We start from the raw sequence: 25,932 nt of genomic DNA on the forward strand, positions 1-25,932 counted from the left end.
ATCCAACTTGTTGATTCCCGGCGCTAAAATCTGAGCAACCCACTGTGCCGGCCAAAACAGCGGCATTATGATTGATTGTGCTTTTCTGACTCTGCACCAAGAACCGCCGCACCAAAGCAGTGGCAAAGCTGCCTCGCCAGCCACAAGAGTCGTGCTGACAACCCGTGGGGCTCCTCCGCTGGGAATCTCCTGGTGCGTGAGCAACAAAAATTCGTCTGAAAGTGTGGTGTCCTCTCGTTCTCTGTGCTTTCACTGGGAGCTACAATCCCGAGCTGCTAGTGATCAGCCATCTTGGATCTGTCTCAGTAATAATAATAAAAAGCTGATAATTATAAGCTATCAATGATAATCATAAAAAGCGGATATTTTATATTAATTTTTACCTCACATCTGTATGATTTACTATAATCATTTAACAAATATTTATTGAGTACCAATTGTGAGCCAGGCACTAGACTAGGTGTTATGGAGTCAGTATGAATATATTGTAGAATAAAATGCAGGCCTACCATCACAAAGGTCATTACCCCTTACTGCTGGCAGAGCAGCAAATAAGCAACTTACCAAACCACATAACGAGAACTCTTCTATGGTTACCTACAGACTTGGGAAATAAAACATAGGAGAATCTCAATCCAGTCCCAGAAGCTTATAGAAATCTTTCTCAAAGAAATAAAATGTTTTTGGGGAAGGTGAAACAGTATAGACAAATAAAAAACGTGATAGAGGAAGAGAAAGTAGAAAGGCAGGTGTGAGGAGACATGAATCTGGAGAGTTATGAAGAAACTAGATGCAAATTGGTCAGCTAAGCTTGTTAACAGATTACCTGCCAGGAGCATCATGTGAAAACGTTGTTTTTAATGTGAGGAGAGAATGCTATCAAATTTGAATTTTAGAAAAATCATTCTGTATGCGGAAGAGAGAATGGCATAGAAGAGAGTAAGAATGCTGATGGGAGAATGAGTGGAGATGCACTGCAGTGTTCCAGGGCAGCAATGAAAATGGTCTCCACTGGGGAGTAACTGTGAGAAGGAAAAGACAAACCAGAGGATAAATTTGAGGTGTTCATGGAATATTATCTATGAGCTTTGGTAATCAGATAGATGTGGAGATTGTGTGAGAAGAAAGGAAAATCAGTGAATGTTATTCAGTTTTCTTATTTAGCAATGCCAAGGGCAATTTCATGAGTTAAGAACATACGTAGGACTGAAAATTAAAGTGAGAAATAAGTGGTTTAAAAATTAGAAAAAAAAATTGTGGCATTTCTAAGGGCAAAGAAAGTAAGATTAACAAAAATAAAGGTAAAAAATTTGTAAAGATTAAAAATACGGCCTTTATGTTTAGTGATTTAGGTTATTGCTATCATCCATCTGTGCTGCATCTCAGGTCTTACAGACTCATATGAAGAGACATGTCTTTCCATCTGTCTATATGCATATGAGCGTGCAAATATCATGTTAAATAATTAAAATATGTAACAAAACACTGTATGCCACTAAGAAACATGTTTTAAGTCCTTTGGAAATAGATTTTGTAACCTATTGGTAAGCTATACTGAAATTCACACTAGTCAAATTTCCACATTTTCTAAGCTTCTAAGACCCCTCAACTGTACTTTTGCGATTCCCAATCTGGCAGCAAAATTAACTGCAGTTTCCTTTTGGTTTTACCTTTTGGCTTTAACTGATGCCTGACTGATCGTGAAGATTCTATTCCATCTTTACCCCTCTCAAGTGATGGCTTTTTTATTCTACTACTCAAGTATCACAGAGTCATATATATGTCTACTAAGAGCCCATCATTATTTTTGAAACATTATTTCTCCTTCCTCCACAGAATAGACTCTCTTCAAGTAAATTATATTAGATGGTATCAGAGTATAACAGTCACTCCTTATTCTTGCTGCATTTATCTGCTTAAACCTTTTCCATTGGAGATGTTTTAGCATCTAGCTTAGTTTCCTTCTATCTACTAAAAATCTTGTAAACATTTTTAATTATTTCAGTGTTCATACGAATAAACTATCCAATGCTTTGGCCTTTTTCTGTTAATCATTCTCACCTGCAAGAATCACAAACTTGCTTATGTTTAAATATATGATTGCTATCAAACAGCTTAATGTGTCTGTATATAAACATATATACACACTATGTGAATAAATTCAAGACCTTAAACTCAAGAGATTCTTTAAGGTTGCCTGGCAATAATGTCCCTAGCCAATTTATTCCCCAACTCTTCTAAAGGATATTTATACCTGTTATTTCTTCTCAAAATGCAAAAATTTCTTCTCCCCTCACAGCTGCAAACTTGCTTTTTACACACTTACACACAAGAAAACAAAATCCAAAATTAATCAGATCACAAAATCAATTAACCTGTCAAAAACCATGCCCAAGTACTCTCTACCTCCCTCCAGCTGCAATGCCCATTATGTCCTTGTCTCCCAGCTATCCTTGCAGGTGGGATTCTCTAAAGCCCATTCATGCATAACTATGCAAGAATTTAGTTCTAAAATTATTTTTCTTACTTTTTAAAATCATTTTTGCCCTCTATTTAATCATTCATGTAGTTTCACTACTGTAGAAAAATATATGTAATCCGAAAAAAAGATCTCACATTGTGTAATGACTACTTTCCCACTTTCATATTCTTGACGGCAAAACACACCAAACAATTTATCTCTACCCATTGCCCACTTTTATCTTCTCATTCTATAAACAATTTCACAACCCCAATTACCTCATTCCAACTATTCTCATAGTCATCTGTATTTCCATGTTGCCAAGTCACTTGATTATTTCTGAATCATCTTAACCTATCATCAGTGTTTGATATATGTGTAGCCTCTCTCCTCCTTGAAGCATCTTTTTCATGGAGTCATGGAAACCCAGATCGCCAGGGTTTTTTGGTCTAACCTTTCCAGACTTACCATTTTAGTCTCCTTTGTGATTTCTTCTCATGTCAAAATATTGTAGTGTACTACAGCTCAGTCCTTGGACATCTCTTATACATGTTTATTCCATGGGTGATATCAGTCAGTTTTACTGCTTTAACTAACATCTACCGACTAATGACTTCCAGTTATGTCTGCAGCCCGGAACTCTTCCTAAACCCTTGTGCCTTATATACACACTCACTTAAGTATTTAATATGCATTTCAAACTTTATATATTCTTAATTTACTTTTAATATTCTCCTCACAGACTTCCCCACTTCAGTAAAAAAACAACTTCATTCTTTCTCTTGTTTATGTCAAAAAACTCAAGATCAACATTGATCATTATTCTCTACAGCCAGTTAATTAGTACATTCTGTCAACTTGACCTTTAGAAAAATAACCAAGCCAGAATTATCTTTAAGAATATACATTGTTTATAATTATTATGTCCATTACATATTTAGTAATTTAAAATAGTCGTAAATACAGTCTTGAAATTAGATGATATTAAGAGATTATTGTAAAATAAATGTATTAAGTGTGACAGTGTTGTTTTGTCTCGGTAAGAACATGACCTTTTTTTAAAGAAATGCATACTAAATTGCTTAGCTGTACAATATCATAGTGTCTATACTACAGCGTTAAACAAACAAATGAATAGAATGAGTTAGAAACTCATTGTGATTCCCTACACACTTACAATTTTCTTTCTCTGATTTTTTTTCCCTTAGCATGTATTTATTTAACTGATTGACCTTTCTCATCATCTTTCTCTCTTTCACCAAAATGTAAGTTCTTAAAGGATGAGACTTTTGGGTTATTTTGTTTGCAACTGTATTCCCAGCACCTACAACATTATTGGGCACACAATAGGTGGCCAATGAATAATTTTTGAATAAATGAGTAATTATTTACTATATGGATTCTTCCTACCTTCCCAACCTCTAAATCTTCCCAGAAGTCAGTTCTTAGATATATTTTCTTCTCTTTTCCTGAACTCTTCCTTTAAAAAGATCATCTGTTTCTATGACATTAAACACCATGCATGTGTTCATGAATTTATCTCTCTGTAAATGTCTACTTCATTTACAAGTTATTAAGAACCCAAATTTTGCTATTTTAAAAATCTTTCCCCATTCCATATTAGCAATTTCTATCAGCTTGACTCCCTAAATGCATCTGAAAGTAATTTAGGTCTCATTATCAGAACTACAAGCCTAATGTGAGCCACCAAGGTATCATTTCTGGTTTACTATAATAGCCAGTATCCCTTGTCCCACCCTTTCCTCTCCATAGTTTATTCTCCTTCATATGGTTGGAGTGATCTTTTCAAAGTGGAAGCCAGATCTTAGCACTGCCTGGATAATAACTCTCCAGTGAGTTTTTTTTAGCTAGAATAACATCCAAATTTCTTATCATCATCTAAATGGGCCTACATGAAAAATTATTTGACAATCGCTGGTGAGATAATCTCCTTGCTCGCTATACCCCAACCAACTTGGTCTCCTTGATACCACTTATTGCAAATTAGTGGGTAAACACGCTCTGAGAATTTGAATAACTTCATGCAAATTTAACCAGTTTTTAGTAGCAGAATCTGGTTACAAAGCTGGTGATTCCAAACCATGCAGCATACAATTCTCATCCCAGAGTGCAATGTGCTACTGGAAACAAGTTGGGGACATTAATTAAATTACAGAACATAAAATGTATGGGCTGGGGACAGTGAGGGATAGCAATTAGGCTGGTAGTGGGATGGTTTTGTTGTGGTCTTCACTAATGTCCTTCCTCTGCTTCATGGTCTTCATTTTGATAGTTTATTAAATGTTTCATTAAGATCCAAGCAGGGTTCTAAGTATTCCACATACATTTTACATGTATTCTTTACAACCATTCTGTGTAAAATGCATTAATATTCCTATATTACAATTAAAACAACTGATGATTGAAAAGTTTAGGTCACACACATGACTGACTTTTTTTTGAACTTTTTAATTTTTAATTTATGTGGGTTACTTTTTCCAACTGCATGTCTTGATTTTAAAATATTATTTTAAATTACGCTACCAAAAATAATACCTTAGTAGTCCTAAAATCAGAAAAACAATAGTTCAATGTAAGGTAAATATACTGTTGGCAGGAATACTTCCTACCTTTCTTATAAAGTTACCATTCTTGGTGTAGTAAGTAAACTTTATCCAAAAAGACATTTTATAATTTCTAACTTCAAAATCTTTCTATTTATTTATTTTATAGTTTATATTATATGCTTTGTTACATATTTCATAATTATGTATTTATATAAACTTTGAAAAACATATTTGATCATAACAATATTTCTGTGGCTATAATTATTAAGCAGTATGAAATTTAATAAAACAAGATGCTTCTGATTCATTTCAGCATTCCCTCAGATAGATATTTTTGAATGAAAGTTATGAGATTGTTTCCAAGGTACACTTCCTTTAAAATTACAAGTAACTAAATAATAGTTTTCAGTGTAAAATAATTATCCTTGCGGTTTTTATTATGGAACATCCGCCTTGGACATAAGAAGTAAAATCCTGTGACTGACTTAGCTGCAATTAGCAAGTCATTCAGAAATCACATTCATCACTGTCATTTCAGAAGTGTCTAGAAGGAATTGCTTGTGCTATATTTAGCATGCATGAGAAATGCAAAGTCCAGTCTGTTCATCTTTCTCACATTTCTGTTTGTTTGCAAAAGCTAGAAAGCTGTAGTCAAGAAGGGCAGGAAGGAAGGTTGGCTTTCAATACCTTTCTTCAGTTCAGCTCAGAATTTCTTTCTATGACTCAATAGTCAGTTCCAAATTACCACATCAAAAAAAAAAAAAAAAAAAAAAAATTTTTTTTATTATCCTGCTTACATTTTCTTCACAGATGGTATTACTACCTTAATTTATGATATCTATTAATTATTTTATTTATTGTTTATCTCCACTCATTGATCTCAGAGATCAGTGACTTTATAGGTTCTGTTTACTGTTATATCCATTGCCCACATTCCTGGCACACATCAGGCAATAAAATTCAATTATTGAATAACAAACAGCATCCTGAAAAAAAGTCAGTTCAGTTTTTTTTTTATTGTTGACTTAAAAAAAAAAATCAACAGAATACTGGCTCTCATATGATATTTCTCCAGATAAAAGTAATCTCATTTTTTTTTCACAATAAAGAGGTTTATCTTTAGACTTGAGATCTAAGTATATATATATATACGGAGGGGGAGTAGCAGTAGTGAATATATCTGGTGTTAAGTCCAACTAAAATTATGTCACAGAGAGAATTTAATTTTACTCTATGGGAAAATCAGAGAAACCCTGGGTAAAATTTATAGAGTTTTTTTAGCTTTCTATTAATAAAGACATATTTCTCTTTGAGAAAAAAGTAAAAATAGCCCCAGATCCTGGAATTCATTATGGCCTGAATACAGGTCTGACTTTTCAACCAGATTTAGTAATGAATAAAGTTGTCAGGGATTGGAATGACCTTGTCCAGAATGTGACACATATTCTATTATGAAAAATGCAAAAAACGGAAGTTAGAATAGCTCTGTGCAGATATTCTAGAGAGAATAAAACACTGAATGGAAGATTAGACAATATTATTTCAAGGTAACTTTAAATTCTTTTAAAGAGCCTAATATTATTTTTGAGTAAAAGAAGTATTCAAGTAACAGAAAAATTTTTTGCAAGAATAAATACTCAGAAAAGTGTTACTTGAAACAATTTAATAATAGAAATTTTCGATTATAAAATATTTTTGATTGTATGCTAATAAAATAAAATGCACCCATGAGAAATAATTGGAGGCCTAATGGGACATAATAACACTTTCTAATAGTAGAAAATATCGATGAGATAGATATTTTTAACATACTATCGATTAGTTAAATTATTGGAAAAAAAGAATTATGGAAAAACAACATGACATTTTATATAGTAAGTAGCAGATGTATCTTTATTGCTACCTCTCTAATATTAATATAAATTTGAAATTATTTTGGTCAAAGGTTTTCACCAATTAGTTATGTATCTGAAACTGATTATTAAAAGGAAGTAAGATTATTTTGTATGTATCATCATTTTAATGGTTACAAATTCAATGTCAATGCTCAATTTGAAAAATTCATCAATTATGATTTGGGCTACATTCTGTATGCAGCTTTATGGCAATGAAACTGACTTACAATGTTTGTTGTGCTGACAGCTTCTTTCAAAAATAGTGTCATTGCTGTCTGTGTGGCTTAATGTGGCACATTTGGTTGTTTCATTTTACTTTCCCTATATACAACATCTTTCATGTAGATCTACAAATAAAATTAAATACACATAGATATATCTAACATTTTAGCATCCACTAACTTCATCATATTACCTAAAATGCTTTTTCTTTACATTAGTCATTGTGCATGTTCATATATAAAATGGCACTAAGTTCAACACCTTAAAAATTTTAACCTAAATTCACTACCGGGCGGGAGTGTGGGTTCGTAAAAAGAAATTCAACTAAAATAACATACAGCTGTTCTAAAGCAGGAAGAATATATTACGCAATTATAGTCTCATGATTCCAAGATGAGATCTGTGTCATTTGGAAGGTAACAGAACACTAAATAGAGAAAATATTTCGAAACTGAATAGAATTTTTATAGAGATTTCAAATAAAATAGAAAAAATACTTCAGCTTAAAAGTTGAAAAATGTTTTGTTTATCAAAGTTTATCAGGTAGTCTGTAAGATGATATTGGTATGTGTTTTGAATAAGTAGTAAAGGAATAAGGAGATGAGGTAGTCGCCCAAGCCACAGATATTGTCTTATAAATTGTATTATTTGTAAGTCTATCATTGAAAATGAAATTTTGTTATATTCTTTTTGTACCACTGTACGCAACTATATACTCTAGTTTCGTTTTTGTTTTCAAAAACCTTCTGAGAAGACTGCTTTCTTCTTTTTTGTTGAAATGGGAGTTTCACTATGTTTCCCAGGCAGATTTAGAACTCTTGGGCTCAAGCAATCCTTCTAACTCAGCCCAGCCTCACAAGTAGCTAGGATTACAAGCATACATCTCAACACTCAGCAAGATGGCTTTTATTAGGGAAGAGTAATATCAATTTTTTAATGTTAATGTTGAGGCACTTAGTTGAAATCATGAAAACACCAGATTCATGTTTTTGACATTGTAGGCTTTGAGATCCAAAAATTCACCTACCTCAGCCATGCAAGTTGTTTGATATTGAACAAGTTACTCTCTGTATCTCAGCTTTCTCATCTATATGATCTGAATAATAAATCTGCCACCTTCAAAGAATTATAGTGACTGTAAACTGAGTTTTTGCATAATAAGTGCTTAGTTCAGAGCCTAATAGATGCAAAATTTCTAACAAATGTTTAAAGTATATTCTTCTTAAATTTACTCATATATCTCTGAAACAGCTCTCAGACAACCTCAGAATATCGTAGCCAGCATCCACACCAGTTGTTTAGAAGAGAAAACACACACACACACTTTGTTTTTTCATTTGAAAAGTTAGGCTGTAATTTACGAGTGTATGCAGTATAATTCTAATCACTTTAAAGGTTCATTCTAATATAATTACTCTAATTGTTTACTTACTTAGGTAAAACTTTTAACAGCCTTTTACAGAACACTGACTCTGCTAGGCTACAAGGTCAACAAAACAGACATGTTGTGTGCTATTGTGGAGCCTTACAGTCTAATGGAGCTGATCAGTCAAATAGAGGGACCTCCAGTGAATAGTGATATAAAGACAATAACTTTGAATTCAAGAATAATTATTTGATATGCTGAACCTACCCATTAAAGAAAAACATCACAGTTAGGTTTTCCTATAATATTCCCGGAGCATTATTTCCCAAATCTTCTCTAATATTTAAGTATTCATTTAAAATCAAGCTATTTTAAGATTTGTATATGCTACTACAAAACGAAGTTTCCAGGACATTTTCTTGGCAATTTCTAGGCTCATTCCTGAAACTGTGGGCTTGCTGCCATCAATTTTATGGCACAGACTAGAGCAAACAGACATGAATAAGAGCAAAACTGATAGAATTTGGAAGACTCAAAAAAGAAGCCAATTTGTTTAAAGTTTGAGATTATTTTCTTATCTATAATTAATGCAATGTCTGCCCCTTTGTTAAAATAAGTGTTCTAGTGCCATTATTTGAAAGTACATTTGAGCTTTCTACACATCATTAGGCTGTCATTCCTCTGGGATTCATATGATCACATCCAAATGATAACAGTTGCTTTGCTGTCACTAGAAAATGAAAATGGGTACAAATACAATGCATCTCCACATTTCGAAATTAGGGAAGACATCTGGATGTACTTGCTCAGTTAATGAATTAAGGGAAAAATTGAAGAATAAAGGAAGGAATGAAGAAAGAGAGACAGGAGGGAGGAAGGAAGGGGGGAAGGAAGGAAGGAAGGAAGGAGGGAGGGAGGGAGGATGGGGAGGGAGAATGGGGGGGAGAGGGAAGGAAAAGAAAAACTTTCCGATTTTTTAAAACGTAATTTAATATTCAGCCCAATTCATTTTCTGGAGTTGGAGGAGGCTAAACATTGCCTAGTATTCCTCTTTAACTCTCTGGCTAATTATGCAAATCTTTACACCCAAACGATGCAGAGGAAAGAAGACAGAATAATCTTCCAGACCATGAAAGCTTTGTTCATCCATCATACCAACAGTTTACTAAAGATCTCAGAGATCTTTTGTCTGGCAACTCTTTGCCCTTTCTGCTGATGAATAACTGAAGATGTGCAATACAAAGAAATCACTAAAAGAGAACTGTGCACTGGGAATCAATTTGTTTTCATGACTCTGTCCAACTACTTTAGTGAAGTATTTAGGAAAGTGGATTAAGTACAGAAGCCTCTTTTAAATACTTATTAAGATTTAAATGTTCTTATAATACAAAAAAGTGTGCTTTAAAGTGGGCATTTGATTCCCAGTTATATATTTAGGATTTAAAAAACAAAAAAAACAAAACACTACTCAGCAAAGGTGAAAATACATGAAGCTTTTGATTTGGATTAAAAAGAAAAACCTATTTTTGTGTGCTTAAGGTATTTTTTTCTTCCATTTTATTTCTCAAACAGAACAGAGCTTAACAGTACTGATTGACAACATGAACAAGGCTCTTCATTAGGATCTAGCAATAAAACAAATGATTAGAGTAAGATAAGGCTCCTGATACCAGAAATCACTCAAGAAGTCTCACCTTACATGCCAGGTTTAGTTTTATGTTTTTGTTTGTATGTTTTTATTTCTTCAAACCAAATGTTTTTCTTACTTATGAGGCATCCGCTTTGATAACGCATGCGAAACTCTATTATATCATAATTGGTTTTTTGCTTATTGCTAGTAATGAAACCTTATCACATATTTTTTCATGCCTCCATTTACAGCTGTTAACTTTTCTTAAAGTTTGAAAATTGTATGCAGCTAATATGTCATCTTCCTAGTATTTATTTACCTGAAAGGTAATTTGTTCCTCTTTATTAGTGCTTAGTGAAAATAAGTCTTCTTTTTTATTTCCTAGTAAGTTTAGCACATTGATATGTTGTGCCTTTTGATTAAACTTATTTGCAGGATCATACAGGTTATATATTTCCTGTGGGGTTCTTCTCTTCTCCTTTTCTCTTCCCTCCTTTTTTCTCATAAAAATCTATATCCAAATTCTCTGTGAAGTTGAGAATTTATTCCAATCCACAAGCTAGGAATCATGAAACAGTAGAAGCTTAATAAGCCACTTGACCATGGACTCATAGCACAGGATATTTAGATCCAAGAAATCATCCTTAGTTACTTTGCAAATTTTTATGGATTTCTAAGGTGTGCTATTATAATCCTGTTCCTCTAGGTACCTAGATTCCTGCCTAAAAATAAAAAACCTTATTATTTACTGGGAAAATCCTGAGCAAACTAATGAATCTAGGGAATTGTTCTTCCATACTTATTTTTTCTCATTTCTTCCACTAGCAATAGAAATATCTGGAGATGGAGGGAAGCAACTAATAAAAGTGAACCAGATTTAGATATTTGCATTAAATATAATCTAAATTGCAAATAATCCTCTTATATTCTCTATGCACAGCTGCATTATTATACAGTTCATATTGCTTTAGTAGCTAATTTTTGTCTTTATTACATCTTCCAGAAAACAAAAAGAATAGAGTTATAAAGACCTTCCTAACAAATTACAGTAAGTCAAGATTGAGAATATAAGTAGGCCTTAGAAAATCTGAGTTAGGTTTTAGTCTGTGAACAGGCTTGAGAGAAAGTCATGTGGCCAAGCGCGGTGGCTCAGGCCTGTAATCACAGCACTTTGGGAGGCCGAGGCAGGCGTATCACAAGGTCAGGAGATCGAGACCATCCTGGCTAACATGGTGAAACCCCATCTCCACTAAAAATACAAAAACTTAGCCAGGCATTGTGGCACGTGCCTGTAGTCCCAGCTACTTGGGAGGCTGAGGCTGGAGAATTGCTTGATCCTGGGAGGAGGAGATTGCAGTGAGCCAAGACCGTGCCACAGCACTCCAGCCTTGGCAACAGAGTGAGACTATGTCTCAAAAAAAAAAAAAAAAAAAAAAGAGAGAGAGAGAAAGAAAAAGAAAGTCATGTATATGATGACTAATCAGCTGACGAAGGACGTTGAAATCAAATTCTTTGCTACCTCACAACACTTGAAGATTCAATGTGGGTTTTTAATCTTAGAAGATTAATATTCACAGGACATTTTTCTTTAACTTAACACATGAGAATAAGGAGAATTTCTCTCCTTTAATAGAATGAAAAGTTTTATTTTAGAACTGACGCTGAATTGATCCAATGTGCATCCAAAGTTCCCAAAGCTATTCACTTAATTTTCATTGCAACAAGCATATTTTTAGTGTATACTTTCCTAGGTTTACGATAGTTACCCGGCATGAAAAACTAGATAAGATTGATTTTCTCTAAAGGTCAAAATGAAATTTTTATTTATATAATTTGGCACTGTTAGTGTTTTCTTTGAATGTATAATATAAAATACAATTTTATATAAATAATATTCATTCAGTTATTTTTGGTATTTCTAATATTCAAGTTGCAGAATACAGAGACAAAAACACACAGTCACACACACACATACACACTCACACACTCACACACACATCTATTCTATAGGCTGGAGGATTGTGTGCCTCTAAAACTCATATGTCGAAATCTTAACTCCCAATGTGATTGTATAAGGAAGTGAGACCTTAGAAAGCTGATTAGGTGATGAGGGCAGAGCCCTCATGAGGGAGATTAGTCTCTCATATCAGAGATCTCAAACAGCTCCCTTCTCCCTTATACCATGTGAGGACACAGCAAAAAGACTGCTGCCTATAACCAAGAAGTGAGTGCTCTCGTCAGACACCAAATTTGCCAGTGCCTTGATTTTGAAATTTCCAGCTTCCAGAATTGTGAGAAATCAGTTTCTGTTGTCTGTAAGCTACCCAATTTACGGTATTCTGTTATATCATCCTAAAACAGACTGTGACAGTTTGTGTATATGTGTAAGTATGCAAAGAAAAAATATTTTTATCCTTAAAGATTCATCTTAGAAGATTATAGAAAACCATGAACTAAAAGGCTTTATAAAACTAATCAATTACCTAGGACATTGCCTTGTGGATTAAAATGGAGCCAGTGTGATTAAATTATTGGTAATGCATTCATGGATTAATACTAAGTTGCTTTAACAAAATTCAGTGAATATTAATCTCATTTTATTTGGGTATACAGTTGAGAATAAATACAACAATTATTTTATTTAATTTTAGAAATTTTGTAGTCTTTCAAACATATTTGTTTGGTTTTAAATATTACATATGTTTTTAGAGTATTTAATTAAATAAAACCAATAATGGAACTTAGTCAAATTTAGAAATATATTATCAACCCAGAAAATTCCTCTAGAAGAAATAAAAAAACTACTTGGATTACTACCTACTACTAATGCCCACATTTAGCCTAAGGAGTTTCTTTGTCCAAAATGAAGCAGAAAACATAATCTTGGGAGTAACAAAATTTCATTTATCCTTTTCTGTTTATTGAGTGTCCCTGTTTCACCAGTGTCACCATATTTGCCTAAAACTGATTATGTCATGATGTCATGTTCACCATATGCTTAAAGTGTTAATTTGTTTACTATGTGAAAATTTCCACTTCTTTTTTTTTTTTTTTTTTTTTTTTTTTTTTTTTGCGACGGAGTTTCACTCATTTAACCCAGGCTGGAGTGCAATGGCGCGATCTCGGCTCACCGCAACCTCCGCCTCCTGGGTTCAGGCAATTCTCCCGCCTCAGCCTCCTGAGTAGCTGGGATTACAGGCACGCGCCACCATGCCCAGCTGATTTTTTGTAGTTTTAGTAGAGACGGGGTTTCACCGTGTTGACCAGGATGGTCTCGATCTCTTGACCTCGTGATCCACCCGCCTCGGCCTCCCAAAGTGCTGGGATTACAGGCTTGAGCCACCGCGCCCGGCCAAATTTCCACTTTTAATATTACTGTTTCAAAATAATAGAAGCAAATTTTAAATATGTCATTTCCTACCACCACTACTAATCATAATAACTGTGCCTTCTCATAGTTTCATTTGGCTCAATTGGTTCCTAATATTTGCTAAGCGTACTAAATCCACACAGTTTGCTTTTTAAATGTGGGTGCTTTAGGCATGAATTACGTGCTATATTATCAATAATCTTTATTTAAATATTTGACTATCATGGTAAAAAATAGTTTGCATGTGAGACACTGGTAAAGTTGTCCCAGGGTGTCTGATTGCCACAATAAAGGGTTATTGGAAGCAGAATTTCACATTATTTGGCTCAAAATACTGATTCTCCTGAAAATACAGAGATTATCATTTCTGAACTATTTCACATGTGATAGTAGTTTTTAAATGTGAACATTTACTGTGAAGGAAAAAGAGGTAACAACGCATCAGTTGTGATGTTTCTTATTTATTGGAGTCATATTTCTTGCCTGCACACTATGAGTCAGGCACAATTTCAGGTTGTCAACAAAGCAATCAAATGATAGTTTGAATGAGACTTATCCTCTCATGAGTAAAAAGGAAAAAGGACAGCCAAAGTACATAGAACAATATGAGATGATAAACACCGACAACTTCAATTTGGTTCCCGAGGAAGGGCTGTCTGAAGAGAGGGTATGATGAGAACAGGACAAGGAGCTATGCTTTGGAGAAATACAGGCATTGTGTATCCTATGAATTGATATAATGCGTTATGTGTAGTTTAAAAATTATAGCTGTATTGAAATTTGTAAATTGAATAACAATGTTATTGTAGCTGGGAGAACATTACATTAAAGAGTAAGACCTAAAGCTATAAAATTACTAGAAGAAAACATATGGAAACACTTTAGGACATTGATGTAGGCAAAGATGTTATGGCTAAGAAGTAAAAGCACAGGCAACAAAACCAAATTTAGGCAAATGGGACAGGATAAAATTTAAAAAAATCTTAGTCACGGTAAAGGAAATGATTAATAACAGAGAAAAGAGACAAACTCCAGAATGAGAGAAAGTATTTGCAAATCAATGGAAGACATTGTTTATAGGAAAAATAAGATGAAACAAATGTGCCACATTAAGGTGCATAGATAGCAATGATACTATTTTTGGAGGAAGCTGGAAGCACAACAAACATTTTAAATCAGTTTTTATTGCAATACACATACATACAGAATCGAGCCCAAACCATGTTTAATGAATTTTTCAAAGCGAGCATCTAAGAACATTGAATTTGTAACCATTAAAATGGTGATACATAAAAAATAATCCACTTTATTTTAGTAATCTATTTCACATTCTTAAGTAATTGGTGAAAACCTTTGATGAAAATAATTTCAAATCTATATTAATATTAAAGAGATAACAATAAAAATGTTTCTACTTTCCACATTTAATGCGATGTTGTTTTTAAATAATTCTTTTCTCCCAATTATTTTACGAATCATTAGTAAGTCAAAATATCCCATCCATGTTTTCTATTATTTGAAAGTTTTATGATGTCACATTTCAGCCCTCAATATTTCTCATTGAAGCATTTTATTTTATTAGCATATAATCAGAAGTATTTTACAATCAAAGATTTTTTGTTCTTAAATTGTTTCAGTTAAATCTTTTCTGGGTAATTTTTCCTGGAAAAAAAATTTCTGTTACTTAATTTTTTTAATCAAAAATAATATCAAGCCCTTTAAATGAATTTGATTTTGCCTTGAAGTAATATTGTCTAATCTCCAATTCAGTGTTCTGTTCTCTCTTGAATATCTGTACAAGCTATTCTAACTTCTGTTGTTTTTATTTTTTGCTTTTAATAATGAAATTTATGTCACATTTTAGACAAGTTCATTCCAATAAAAAATACAAATTAAGGACCGGGCGCGGTGGCTCAAGCCTGTAATCCCAGCACTTTGGGAGGCCGAGGCGGGCGGATCACGAGGTCAAGAGATCGAGGCCATCCTGGTCAACACGGTGAAACCCCGTCTCTACTAAAACTACAAAAAGAAATTAGCTGGGCATGGTGGCGCGTGCCTGTAATCCCAGCTACTCAGGAGGCTGAGTCAGGAGAATTGCCTGAACCCAGGAGACGGAGGTTGCGGTGAGCCGAGATCGCGCCATTGCACTCCAGCCTGGGTAACAAGAGCAAAACCTTTTTCCAAAAAAAAAAAAAAAAAAAAAAATACAAATTAAGAACTTGTGGATATAAGAACTTAATTTAACAAATTAAATAAGAACTTGTGGATATTTGGGCTCAATTCTGTATGAAATGCAAAGATTCTATCAGTTAAATCAAGAGTAACTGCAAATTTCCAACTGTCTACTTAGCATCTCCATTCGGATATAAAAGTTAACATGAAGTTCTTTTTTTTTTTTTTTTTTTTTTTTTTTTTGAGACAGAATCTTACTTGGTAGCCCAGGCTGGATTGCAGTGGCACAATCTCGGCTTCCTGCAACCTCCTCCACCCAGGTTCAAGCCATTCTACTGCCTCAGCCTCTAAAGTAGCTGGAATCACAGGCATGCGCCACCGCACCTGGCTAATTTTTGTATTTTTAGTAGAGATGGGTTTTCACCATGTTGCCTAGGCTGGTCTGGAACTCCTGACTTCAAGTGATCTGCCTGCCTTTGCCTCCCAAAGTTCTGGGATTACAGGCGTGAGCAACCACATCTGGCCATGAACTCTTGATACTGCATTCCAAACATACCCTTCTTGCATTCTTTCCTGTCTCAGAAATGTCAACTACATTCATTCTTCTAGTTTCTCAGGCCAGAATCTTTGAAATCAACCTTACTTGCTCCTTTCCTCTTTATATCTAATCAGTAAACCTAGTAAGTGTTCTACCTACAAAATATATGTAAGACCTGCCCAATTCTTTCAATTTCTGTCACTACTTCTCTAGTTCAAGCAACCATCACCTCTCAAATTATTTTAGTGGCCTCCTAACTGGTCTCCATGTACCCTCTATAGTTTATTTCCATCACTACAGACAGATGATCTTTTAAACAATGTAAATTACATCTTGTGTTTCTCCCACCCCCTCCTGAGATGGAGTCACTCAGGCTGGAGTGCTGTAGCTATCTCATCTCACTGCAACCTCCACCTCCCAGGTTCAAGTCATTCTCCAGCCTCAGCCTTCCGAGTAGCTGGGGTTACAGGTATCCACCACCTTGCCCAGCTAATTTTGGAATTTTTATTAGAGATGGGGTTACACCATGTTGGCCAGGCTGGTCTTGAACTTCTTACCTTGTGACTTGCCTGCCTTGGCCTCCCAAAGTGCTGGGATTACAGGTGTGATCCACCGTGACTAGCAGATCTTATTCTTTCTTTGTTCAAACCCTCCAATTCCTCCCTCTCTTACTCTGAGTAGACACAAAATGCTTTCAAAGACCGATATGGCACTAAATAATGTGAGCTCACTTTCCCCTCTCCAACCACATCCCCTACTATTCCCCCTCTTGCTGCCTCCACTCTAGTCACACTGTCACACTGTCCCATCTGCTTTCCTTTGACAACTCTAAGCACATGTTTCTCATGATTTTGTTTTCCATGCCTTCTGCTGAACTACTATTTTCCCAAACAACTGTTTGGCTTATCCCTCTGCTCCTTCAAGTATTCACTTAGAAGTTTATTTCCCACTAAATATTGCAAAGCTCCCTTACCCAGAGTTACAGAAAGTCAGGTTTAATCTTCCAGTCTGCGAAGTTGGTCCAAGATTCCTCGCATCAGTCAGAAGTTTAGGATCTATATGGCTGCCCTCACTTCAGACTAGCTGTTTACAAATATGGAGTCCCTGTGGACTCCCTCAGATTTTATACCTCACAAGAGCTATTCATAGAATTCAGCAAAGCCCTATAATTACAATTACAGTTTTCTTATAGCAAAAAGGTATAAATCAGAACCAGCCAAGGATAGAGACACATAGAGTAGTATCTTGACTTAGAATGTTCCAAGTGCAAAATTTTCTGTCCTCAGAGATCTATTACCTTCATGGCATCTATTCTGCCAATGTACTTACGGAGTACTGCCAAGCTAAGAAGCTCACCTGAGCTTTGTGCCTTTAGTTTTTATTGGGATTTTATTATTATATATAGGCATGATTGGTTAAATCATTGCTTGCATGATTGAACTCAATCTTCAGCCCTCTCCCCTCCCTGAAGGCCAGGCTGATACCACATGGCAGCAAGTCTCAACCCTCTAATCACATGGATGGTCTTTCTGGCAGGGCCAGTTCCTATCCTAAGATGATCAGTGTGGCCATCTTAACCCTGAGTCATTTCATGAGCCTAATCTACTAGATACTCACCATAAGGCACCATGTTAGCATCAGCTATCACATATTGCATAAGATTCCAAGTATTTAGGGATTACATTGCAAGAACCAGAGACAAAAAACAATCATATTTCTTCATTATGGACCCCCCTCACCCCTCCCCCCCACACACGCTGATACTTACTCACCTGCCATTTCTATTTATCCCCATTCCTCATTTTATTATCACTAGCACCTAGTACCATCTAACATATTACATCGTTTCTTTATTGATCTTATTTATTGCCTTTCTTATCAAATAAAAATGGTAAGATGAAGGAATTTCTATTTTGTGTTTGTTGAATCTCTTATCACTCAAATAATACCTGACCCACTTTATAAATCCTGGTTGAACGAATAAATAAATCTGTTTTCTAAATATAGGTCTTCTTAGAGCCCTTCTATTCCTTATATTATACTAGAATTTCATTTATGTGACTTGTAATGGAATCTATAAATATTTTAATATTTTAAAACCTGTCCAATATATTTTCCTCAACCCTCTTATGACAGTAAAAGATTTCATCTAGCCTTTTAATATACAACTGTTAACTATAGCTTCATTTTACTAGATTTTAAAGCTAATTAAAATATATTCTCTTTCAAATTACTATAGCTTACTTAGAAATAACTGACTCTGAATTCTTAAGGATAATTTTAATTATCATTTTAGGCTTGGGTAGGCAACACCGGGATTCTATAAATCCAAGAAAACTTTATTTTTGAAGCTAAATGCCTGATTTTCTTTGTATCAGGGCATCGTGGGTCAATTAATGTCTTTTTCTTTAATCTGTTCATAAAATGAGTTATCAACTATGTACTCAAATATCAATGGCAACAAGTAATTTTCTATAACACAGATGTTAAAAAAAGATATTTTCTGAATTTTTTTTTTGTTAAATTAGCTGTGCCTTAAAACCTTTCACACCTACATATGAAGAAAACTCTAATCTGTGATCTGTAAAGCATTTTGGTATACTACAAAGTAGAAAAAGAGCCAGATAGTAAAAATACAGCATAGACAACCTCATGAAAAATTTTATTCATTACTATTTTGAAATCTTTATTTTGTGACAAGAACAAAAAATGTCTTTGAGAAATAGCAAAGTCAGGGTGTTTAAATTTATCTTAATAATTTTGAGATAAAATATGTAGTGTTTGGAATTGTGCATATTGGAAATATGTTGTATTTCACAAAGTTTTTAATTAATACAGACAGAAAGAGAATTGTCCCTCTTGCTGTTTTTTAAGTCTTTAGAGATTTCTTCAAATTATAGAATAAAATACTTCATCACTTCAATAGCTATTTCAATCTTTTGAAAACTGTATCTGCATCTATAGGCAAAGGAATTTTATTATCTCTAAATTACAATTTGGCATGTCATGAATTATTTTATAGGACAAAGTTTGTTAAAAGAACACTGGCAGTATCATTACTGCTTTGCTCTTGAACTCAAGTACAAGTCAGCTCTGTTTAAGTCGCCATTCGCAGAAGACAGAAATGAATGTGCAGTTAAAATGGTGCCGTAAGTAAATCAGAGAAGAATTAGAAGAAAAGTGGGCAATTTAGGAACATAAGAATTGCTGTACCGAATCAGATCATCAGTTCTCCTGGTTTAATAACCAGCCTCCAGCAGCTGTACTTGTTAGTTTCTACAGCTTTAAAAGACAGAAAAAAGACTACATAATTTACCTAGACAAGTGTGCCATCTGTGACCTGGAGACATTTTCTTCTTGACCTCTTTCAAATAATACCCTAAAGCAGTAGGTTTCAATTCTGCTATGATATTGGTTTAGCTTGAATGGCTGTGCTTATTAATAATTCTTAGTAAATTATCCAATTCCTCTATAAAATAAACTAGTACCTCAAGAAAATATTTGTCTCTAAAGCTCCTGAATTCATGGTTGAGCATGTCTGCATCTATGATGAATTTATAGTGCATATTCAATATAAGGTTTTCATGACAAAAATCTGCCTCTTGAAAATCATACTGGACAAATGTCTACTCCTTTCAAACTCTGCTGGACTTAGAGACTTTGGCCAAGCAAACTTACATCTGCTCATACTACTGCAAAATTTCTATCTATTAATAGTCTACAGAAATATCTGAATGATGAAAGATTTTGTGTGTTGAACTTTTAGAAAAGTTTGACTAGAGTTTTCCTTATATGATTTTGCTTAAGGTAGAATAAGACCTATGAATAAATTACTTATCTTTGTCACTTTAATCTTTTATTTATGTTAGAAAAGGCTGAAGAACTTTGTAGTTTCTTGATTATTCTAAATACCACCTTCAGATCAATATTTCTAAAACATTTTGCTCACACTAGCCATTTAGTCAAAAGTTTCTCAAGAGTAGTAAATGCCTGCAAGTTTGAGTCTAAACAATTTTCCTAGGCTGTTAGCCCTTAATGTGACAACACTAATATCTTAAGTCCATAAATTCAGTGGTTTCTCCTTCTATCCTAGAATTCGACAAAACTCGTTTTTCTCATCACTATTTGAACAAAGAAGTAAATTAACCTTTAATGTCTATCTTAATGCTATCTTTTTTTTCTAGCTTTCCCAACTTTCTAGTTCATTTCCTTATTTCCTCTTTTTCAACCAGATTCCTATTCCATCAGATAATTTCCTTTCAAGAATGTAGTGACTGCGCCCTCTTCTTCTGAACAATTTGTGGCCCTTTATTTAAACTTGGCTTATGCTATCTTATGTTGTAGGTTCTTTGTTTTCCTGGATTTTTTTTTGCTTATAAATTCCCCGAGGAAAACTTTGCGTCCCATATTTATATTTTTGGAGCCTAGATTAGTGTCTAAGTCATACTAATAACATAAAGATATAAGGAAATCTACAGATGTATTAGTGACTCTGTAGAGTCACTTAAAAAAAACAAACAAACTGAGTTTCTGGTTGTGTGACCTTGGCATTAATATATTATTGAGTGCTATGAAAGTATAAACGAGCTCAACACTGTAGATACCTAAAACATAGAATCAACATTCATTTAGAAATCACAATTATAAATATGGGAAATATCAAAAAAGATAGTATGAAAGTTTTGAATGAGTTTGGACAAATAAAAATGCAAAATAAAAGAATTCTAAGCAGAAGTCACAGCTAGAGCATAGAGAGAAAATGAAAAAAGCAGGGAATTACTGGGGAACCCTACCTAATTCCTATTGGCTGGGTTTATAAAGAGAATTTCAGAAAATAAACTTGGAAACATGGGTGGTACCATATTCATTAACCTTAGTTTAAAACCACTGAAGAATTATTGAAAGCTTTTTAATTAGTAAACAGATTTATGAGCTGTTAAATGAACTTAAAAGTGGGACTGAAAGCAGCTTCCTGTAAACTCAGACAGTATTGATAAAAATATATAGGATAAAATAGATGCAAAAGATGAGTAGGTGATATGATTCCTTATTATGAAATGATTGGGCCTAGGAGAAGGGAAGAGAATGAAAAAAAGTAACACTGTGCTTTGAGCATGTTTAAGTGTGAACGAAGAAATAGTTTATTGAAATAAAAATATTTCTTATTCCAATATGTTAAGCAGAAATCCATTTTAAAAATTCAACTTTAAATTTTAATGCCAACAATTTCAAATAACATAGTACTTCTCAGTACTAAAACCGCTAAGCCCAGTTCACTTACGTCTCACATCATCAATATATATTCAAATTTTTTTCTGTCTTAAACTCTTTAAAGCTCTTGTGAACAGTTTTAGAGAACAATATTCTTTTTAATCTAACAAAGATTTCAATTTTACTATAATGTCTCTATTTTATTATTTAGAAATCCAAATGGGACTCAGAACAATAGCACAAGATGGCCTATCTTCAAAAGCACTGAACAAAAATATCTAACCTTGAATACAGAGTCGTCAAGAATATTCACTAAACTACGTGCTCAACAATGCCGATTCTGGACATTATTTTTTCCAAAAGTCTTGGAAATGACAGGTATGTGTGCATTTAGTATTTGGTTATTTAATAAATGGTGGGTTATGTAAAAGAGGGGTGATGAAGACTATCCAAGGCAGGGTGATGGAGTTACTCCATGTATCTTTGACTTTAAAATAACTTGATTTAATGACTACATTATTTTAAAAACTTTCCCATCAAGTTGAGATATGTTGTGCACTCTTACTATATGAGCAGTACTTCAGTAGTTAAATAACGAAAACCAAAATATAAATTTCACCCTGTGAGAATATAAAATAGAAAAAGGAAGCTACAATAGAGCCCTACTTGTTATTCAGACAATTTTTGTGGAATTAATTAATGGGCAAATAAATGAATGCCAAATAATCATAATGTATAGAACTAAAAAATAAGTATGTAAAAATAGGTAAAAACGAATTTATTGTTTAACGAAGGAAAAACCTCGAAAATTTACATATTTAAAAACACAATCCAATATAAATATACATGTATATATTTTTGAGATGGAGTTTCACTCTGTCACCCACCTCGGAGTGCAGTGGCATGATCTCAGTTCACTGCAACATCCATCCCCCAGGTTCAAGTGATTCTCTTGCCTCTGCCTCCCTAGCACCTGAGATTACAGGCCTCCACCACCACACCCAGCTAATTTTTGTATTTTTAGTAAAGACGGGGTTTCACCATGTTACCCATGCTGGTCTTAAACTCCTGATCCCAGGTGATCCACCCGCCTTGGCCTCCCAAGTTGCTAGGATTATAGGGGTGAGCCACCACACCTGGCCATGAACTCTTGGTATTACATTCCAAACATGCTCTTCTTGCAGTCTTTCCTATCTCAGCAATGTCACCTACATTCATTCTTCCAGTTTCTCAGGCCAGAATCTTTGAAGTCAACCTTGCCTGTTCCTTTCCTCTTTGTAAATAATGTATTGGACTAGTAAGGGCTCTACCTACAAAATATATGTAATATCTGCCCAATTCATTCAATTTCTGCCACTACTTCTCCACTTCAGGCAACCATCACCCTTCACCTAAATTATTTTAGTAGCCTCCTAATCGGTCTCCTTGAACCCTCTGTAGTTTATTCCCAGCACTACAGACAGATGATCTTTTAAACAACGTAAATGAGATCTTGTTATTTCTTTCCTCACCACCCACCCCCGAGACAGAGTCTTGCTGCGTCACCCAGGCTGGAGTGCCAAGTGCCGTGGCATGATCTCAGCTCACTATAACCTCCGCCTCCCAGGTTCAAGCCATTCTCCTGCCTTAGCCTCCCGAGTAGCTCAGCTTACAGGTGCATGACACCACGCCTGGCTAATTTTTGTATTTTTATTAGAGACGGGGTTTCACTGTGTTTGTCAGGTTGGTCTCAAACTCCTGACCTCGTGATCCACCCACCTCAGCCTCCCAAAGTGCTGGAGGTACAGGCGTGAGTCACTACACCTGGCACAAATATTTCTACATATTCTGAACTTGGAAATTTTTATCTAAGCACACACACATATTACATAATATTATATAATATTACATAATATTATAAACAAGTAGTTATTTAGCTAACCAGTCTTCAGGAAGTGATTGGTGAGAAATATGTAAGGAAATACTATGGAAATTTGTTCAGATTATTATAGTATCTTGATATTCATTATTAAGAAAATATTGTAATCCATTTGAGTGATCAAACATGTGTCACCTTAGTTTGATCTTCTTCGACAAAAACGACATATATTCCAACTCCCTGTCTGGTTTTTAAATGCCCAGCTGTTTATAATCCATTTGGTTCCTTAAATATTCTTTCTAAAAGTAATTGATTTTCAGCCATCAGACATATTGCAGATCCTACAGAGTTTGCTATTCTGTTCATCATGACACTGTAATTTTCAGGCTGTGTGTTAGATATCATAATACATTAAATGTTTTTGATTTTTTATTTAGATAAGTTGGGGGTGAGTTTCAGCAAATATGGGCATTTCAGAGCTGTATTTGATTGTTTAATATGCCTTTTGATTATCAGACATTACTCACCAAAATTATAATTATGTACTCCATCTGCTTGGGAAATGTTTCTGATATACCAGTGCTCTGTGTATTACCAAATGTTCTGTGACATAATATATAACCAGAGATGGGCTTCTGCTTCTCTTGGCAGAGCAACAGTGCTGTCCTTGTGTCCTCCGGGTGTGAATAACGATGAGGTAACTTATTAATCTGCCAAGAGACCCAAAGAGATACTATCATTTACCATATCACACACTACATCTCCTTCATCTTTATTTAAAATATTTTTATATGGGAGGGTTATAATTTGGGATAAAATGAGTGGGTTATTTTAAGTGACTTATTTATTATAACCCAAGCTGGGCCCTTCTGGTTTAAGCACAGGTGATCTATTTCAATTTATGTGATGATAAAATAAAATTTGCATATCAGCATTTTTTAAAAATACCCTTCACAAATTTGTATTTCCAAATACTTACCTGTCATAAAGCAGATTAAATAAACAAACTCCAGACAGCTGCTACTATTTCCCATATAACGCTGAACAAATTCCTAGCTCATGTAACACTGACTTCTATGGAAATACCTACCTCGCTGTAGTCTAGGACCATGCTTACGGTTAGGCTCAGTGTGTCCTGAAAATACGCTTTTGTATTATACCATTTTTTCCAATTAATTCCCCCATAATCCAGTTTTCATATTAGATATATCTTATAATTTTAAAGTAAATTCATGATACGATTATTGCAACATGCATTCATTAGTAATAAAAATGCTACCTTTGAACAAAGTCAGTTTGAGGTAACAAGGATTTAGGTTTTATAAGTAAATAGTGGAACAGATTTAAAAGATTAAGGACCCATGTTCTTGTCATACCTTATATTTTTCAAGTCATGACACTTCAAATATTTTAATATTTAATGACTTGAGAATGGGGTTATTCAGAAGACCTAGACTAAAATTTTTGAAATTTTTTAAAGGTAACTTTATAAGTAAAGAAAAATTTCAAATAATAATTACTAGCTGGCTTTCTTAAAAGGAGAACTGTTTACCTTACTCAAGATGGAAACCCAATAAGCTTTATAAGTACCACTTCAGCAGTAGTTTACATTTGAACAATAAATGTTCTCAAATAAAAAGGTTCTTAAGACTTGTTTAAGCACACAAACTCTAGCAGTTAACTTTAGACCATACTTCAGCACATGGCTCTACTGTTATTGCATGCACCTGGAAGAAATAAAATTTATAATATTTATTTCAAATGTTATAAAATTCAGATTTCTACAAGGATATAACTGTACAATATCACAATATCATACCTATTTGAAAAAAAGAAAGGGAAGTAGCAAAATGACTCATTTTCAAGGATATTACTATTTTTTCAATAAAAGTAGAATAGTACATTTGTTTAAAAGATAAAAATCCTTCATAGTATCCCAATGAAGAAAAAAATGTTAGATTCAATAGTTTCTCCATTGGCCTTTGAATAAATCATCCTTGCCAAAACTAAAGACCACTTGTAAAGTTATGAGCCTAGATACTCTTTGGACTGGTTACTTTGAGAATCATTTACTACTTTTGCTGATCACTTAGCAAGACTGGCAATCAAGGATGAGAAAGTGGAAAGGTGATTTGGAGAAAATAATGAAACTAGTTTTAATGCCTTAATATGCCTGAATTATCACTTCCTCATTAAAAGCAAAACAAATAATCAAGTGACTTTTAATAAGTTAATAATTAAGTGAATTAACTGTTTTTCTTTAAATTACATGAAGTCTTCAGAAAGCCTCGCCAGAGTTTATACTAGTTCACTCTGTGATCTTGCCCCACACTCAAAATTACAACAGATCAATTAGTGATTGACATTTATTGCATAAAGCAGTATTCATTCCATGATAATTTTAATGACTGATCAACAAACAGAAAAATAATCATGTGATGTGGACAGAAGAGATTTTCTTTTTTTTTTTTTTCCATTTATTTATTTTATTGCATTTTAGGTTTTGAGGTACATGTGAAGAACATGCAAAATTGTTGTGTAGGTACACACGTGGCAGTGTGATTTGCTGCCTTCCTCCCCATCACCTACATCTGGCATTTCTCCCCTTGCTATCTCTCCCCAGCTCCCCGCCCCCCACCGTC

General features: G+C 34.1%; 1 protein-coding gene across 3 annotated transcripts in view; it reads left to right on the plus strand.

The window, feature by feature from the left end:
* Positions 1 to 25,932, plus strand: part of BCHE (butyrylcholinesterase) — an 81,343-nt gene that overhangs the window by 48,150 nt on the left and 7,261 nt on the right. For 2 of the 3 annotated variants that reach the window (XM_032261475.1, XM_032261464.1), the window contains exon 3: positions 21,644 to 21,810. In XM_032261475.1, coding sequence (XP_032117366.1) covers positions 21,644 to 21,810 — 167 coding nt within the window. Of the gene's footprint in view, positions 1 to 21,643; positions 21,811 to 23,941; positions 23,988 to 25,932 lie in introns of all 3 variants that reach the window. The other variant, XM_032261468.1, reaches the window with a different exon arrangement.

This window comes from Sapajus apella, unplaced genomic scaffold (genome assembly GCF_009761245.1).
Source record: "Sapajus apella isolate SASKATOON/1434 unplaced genomic scaffold, GSC_monkey_1.0 scaffold4, whole genome shotgun sequence".
Lineage (NCBI taxonomy): Eukaryota > Metazoa > Chordata > Mammalia > Primates > Cebidae > Sapajus > Sapajus apella.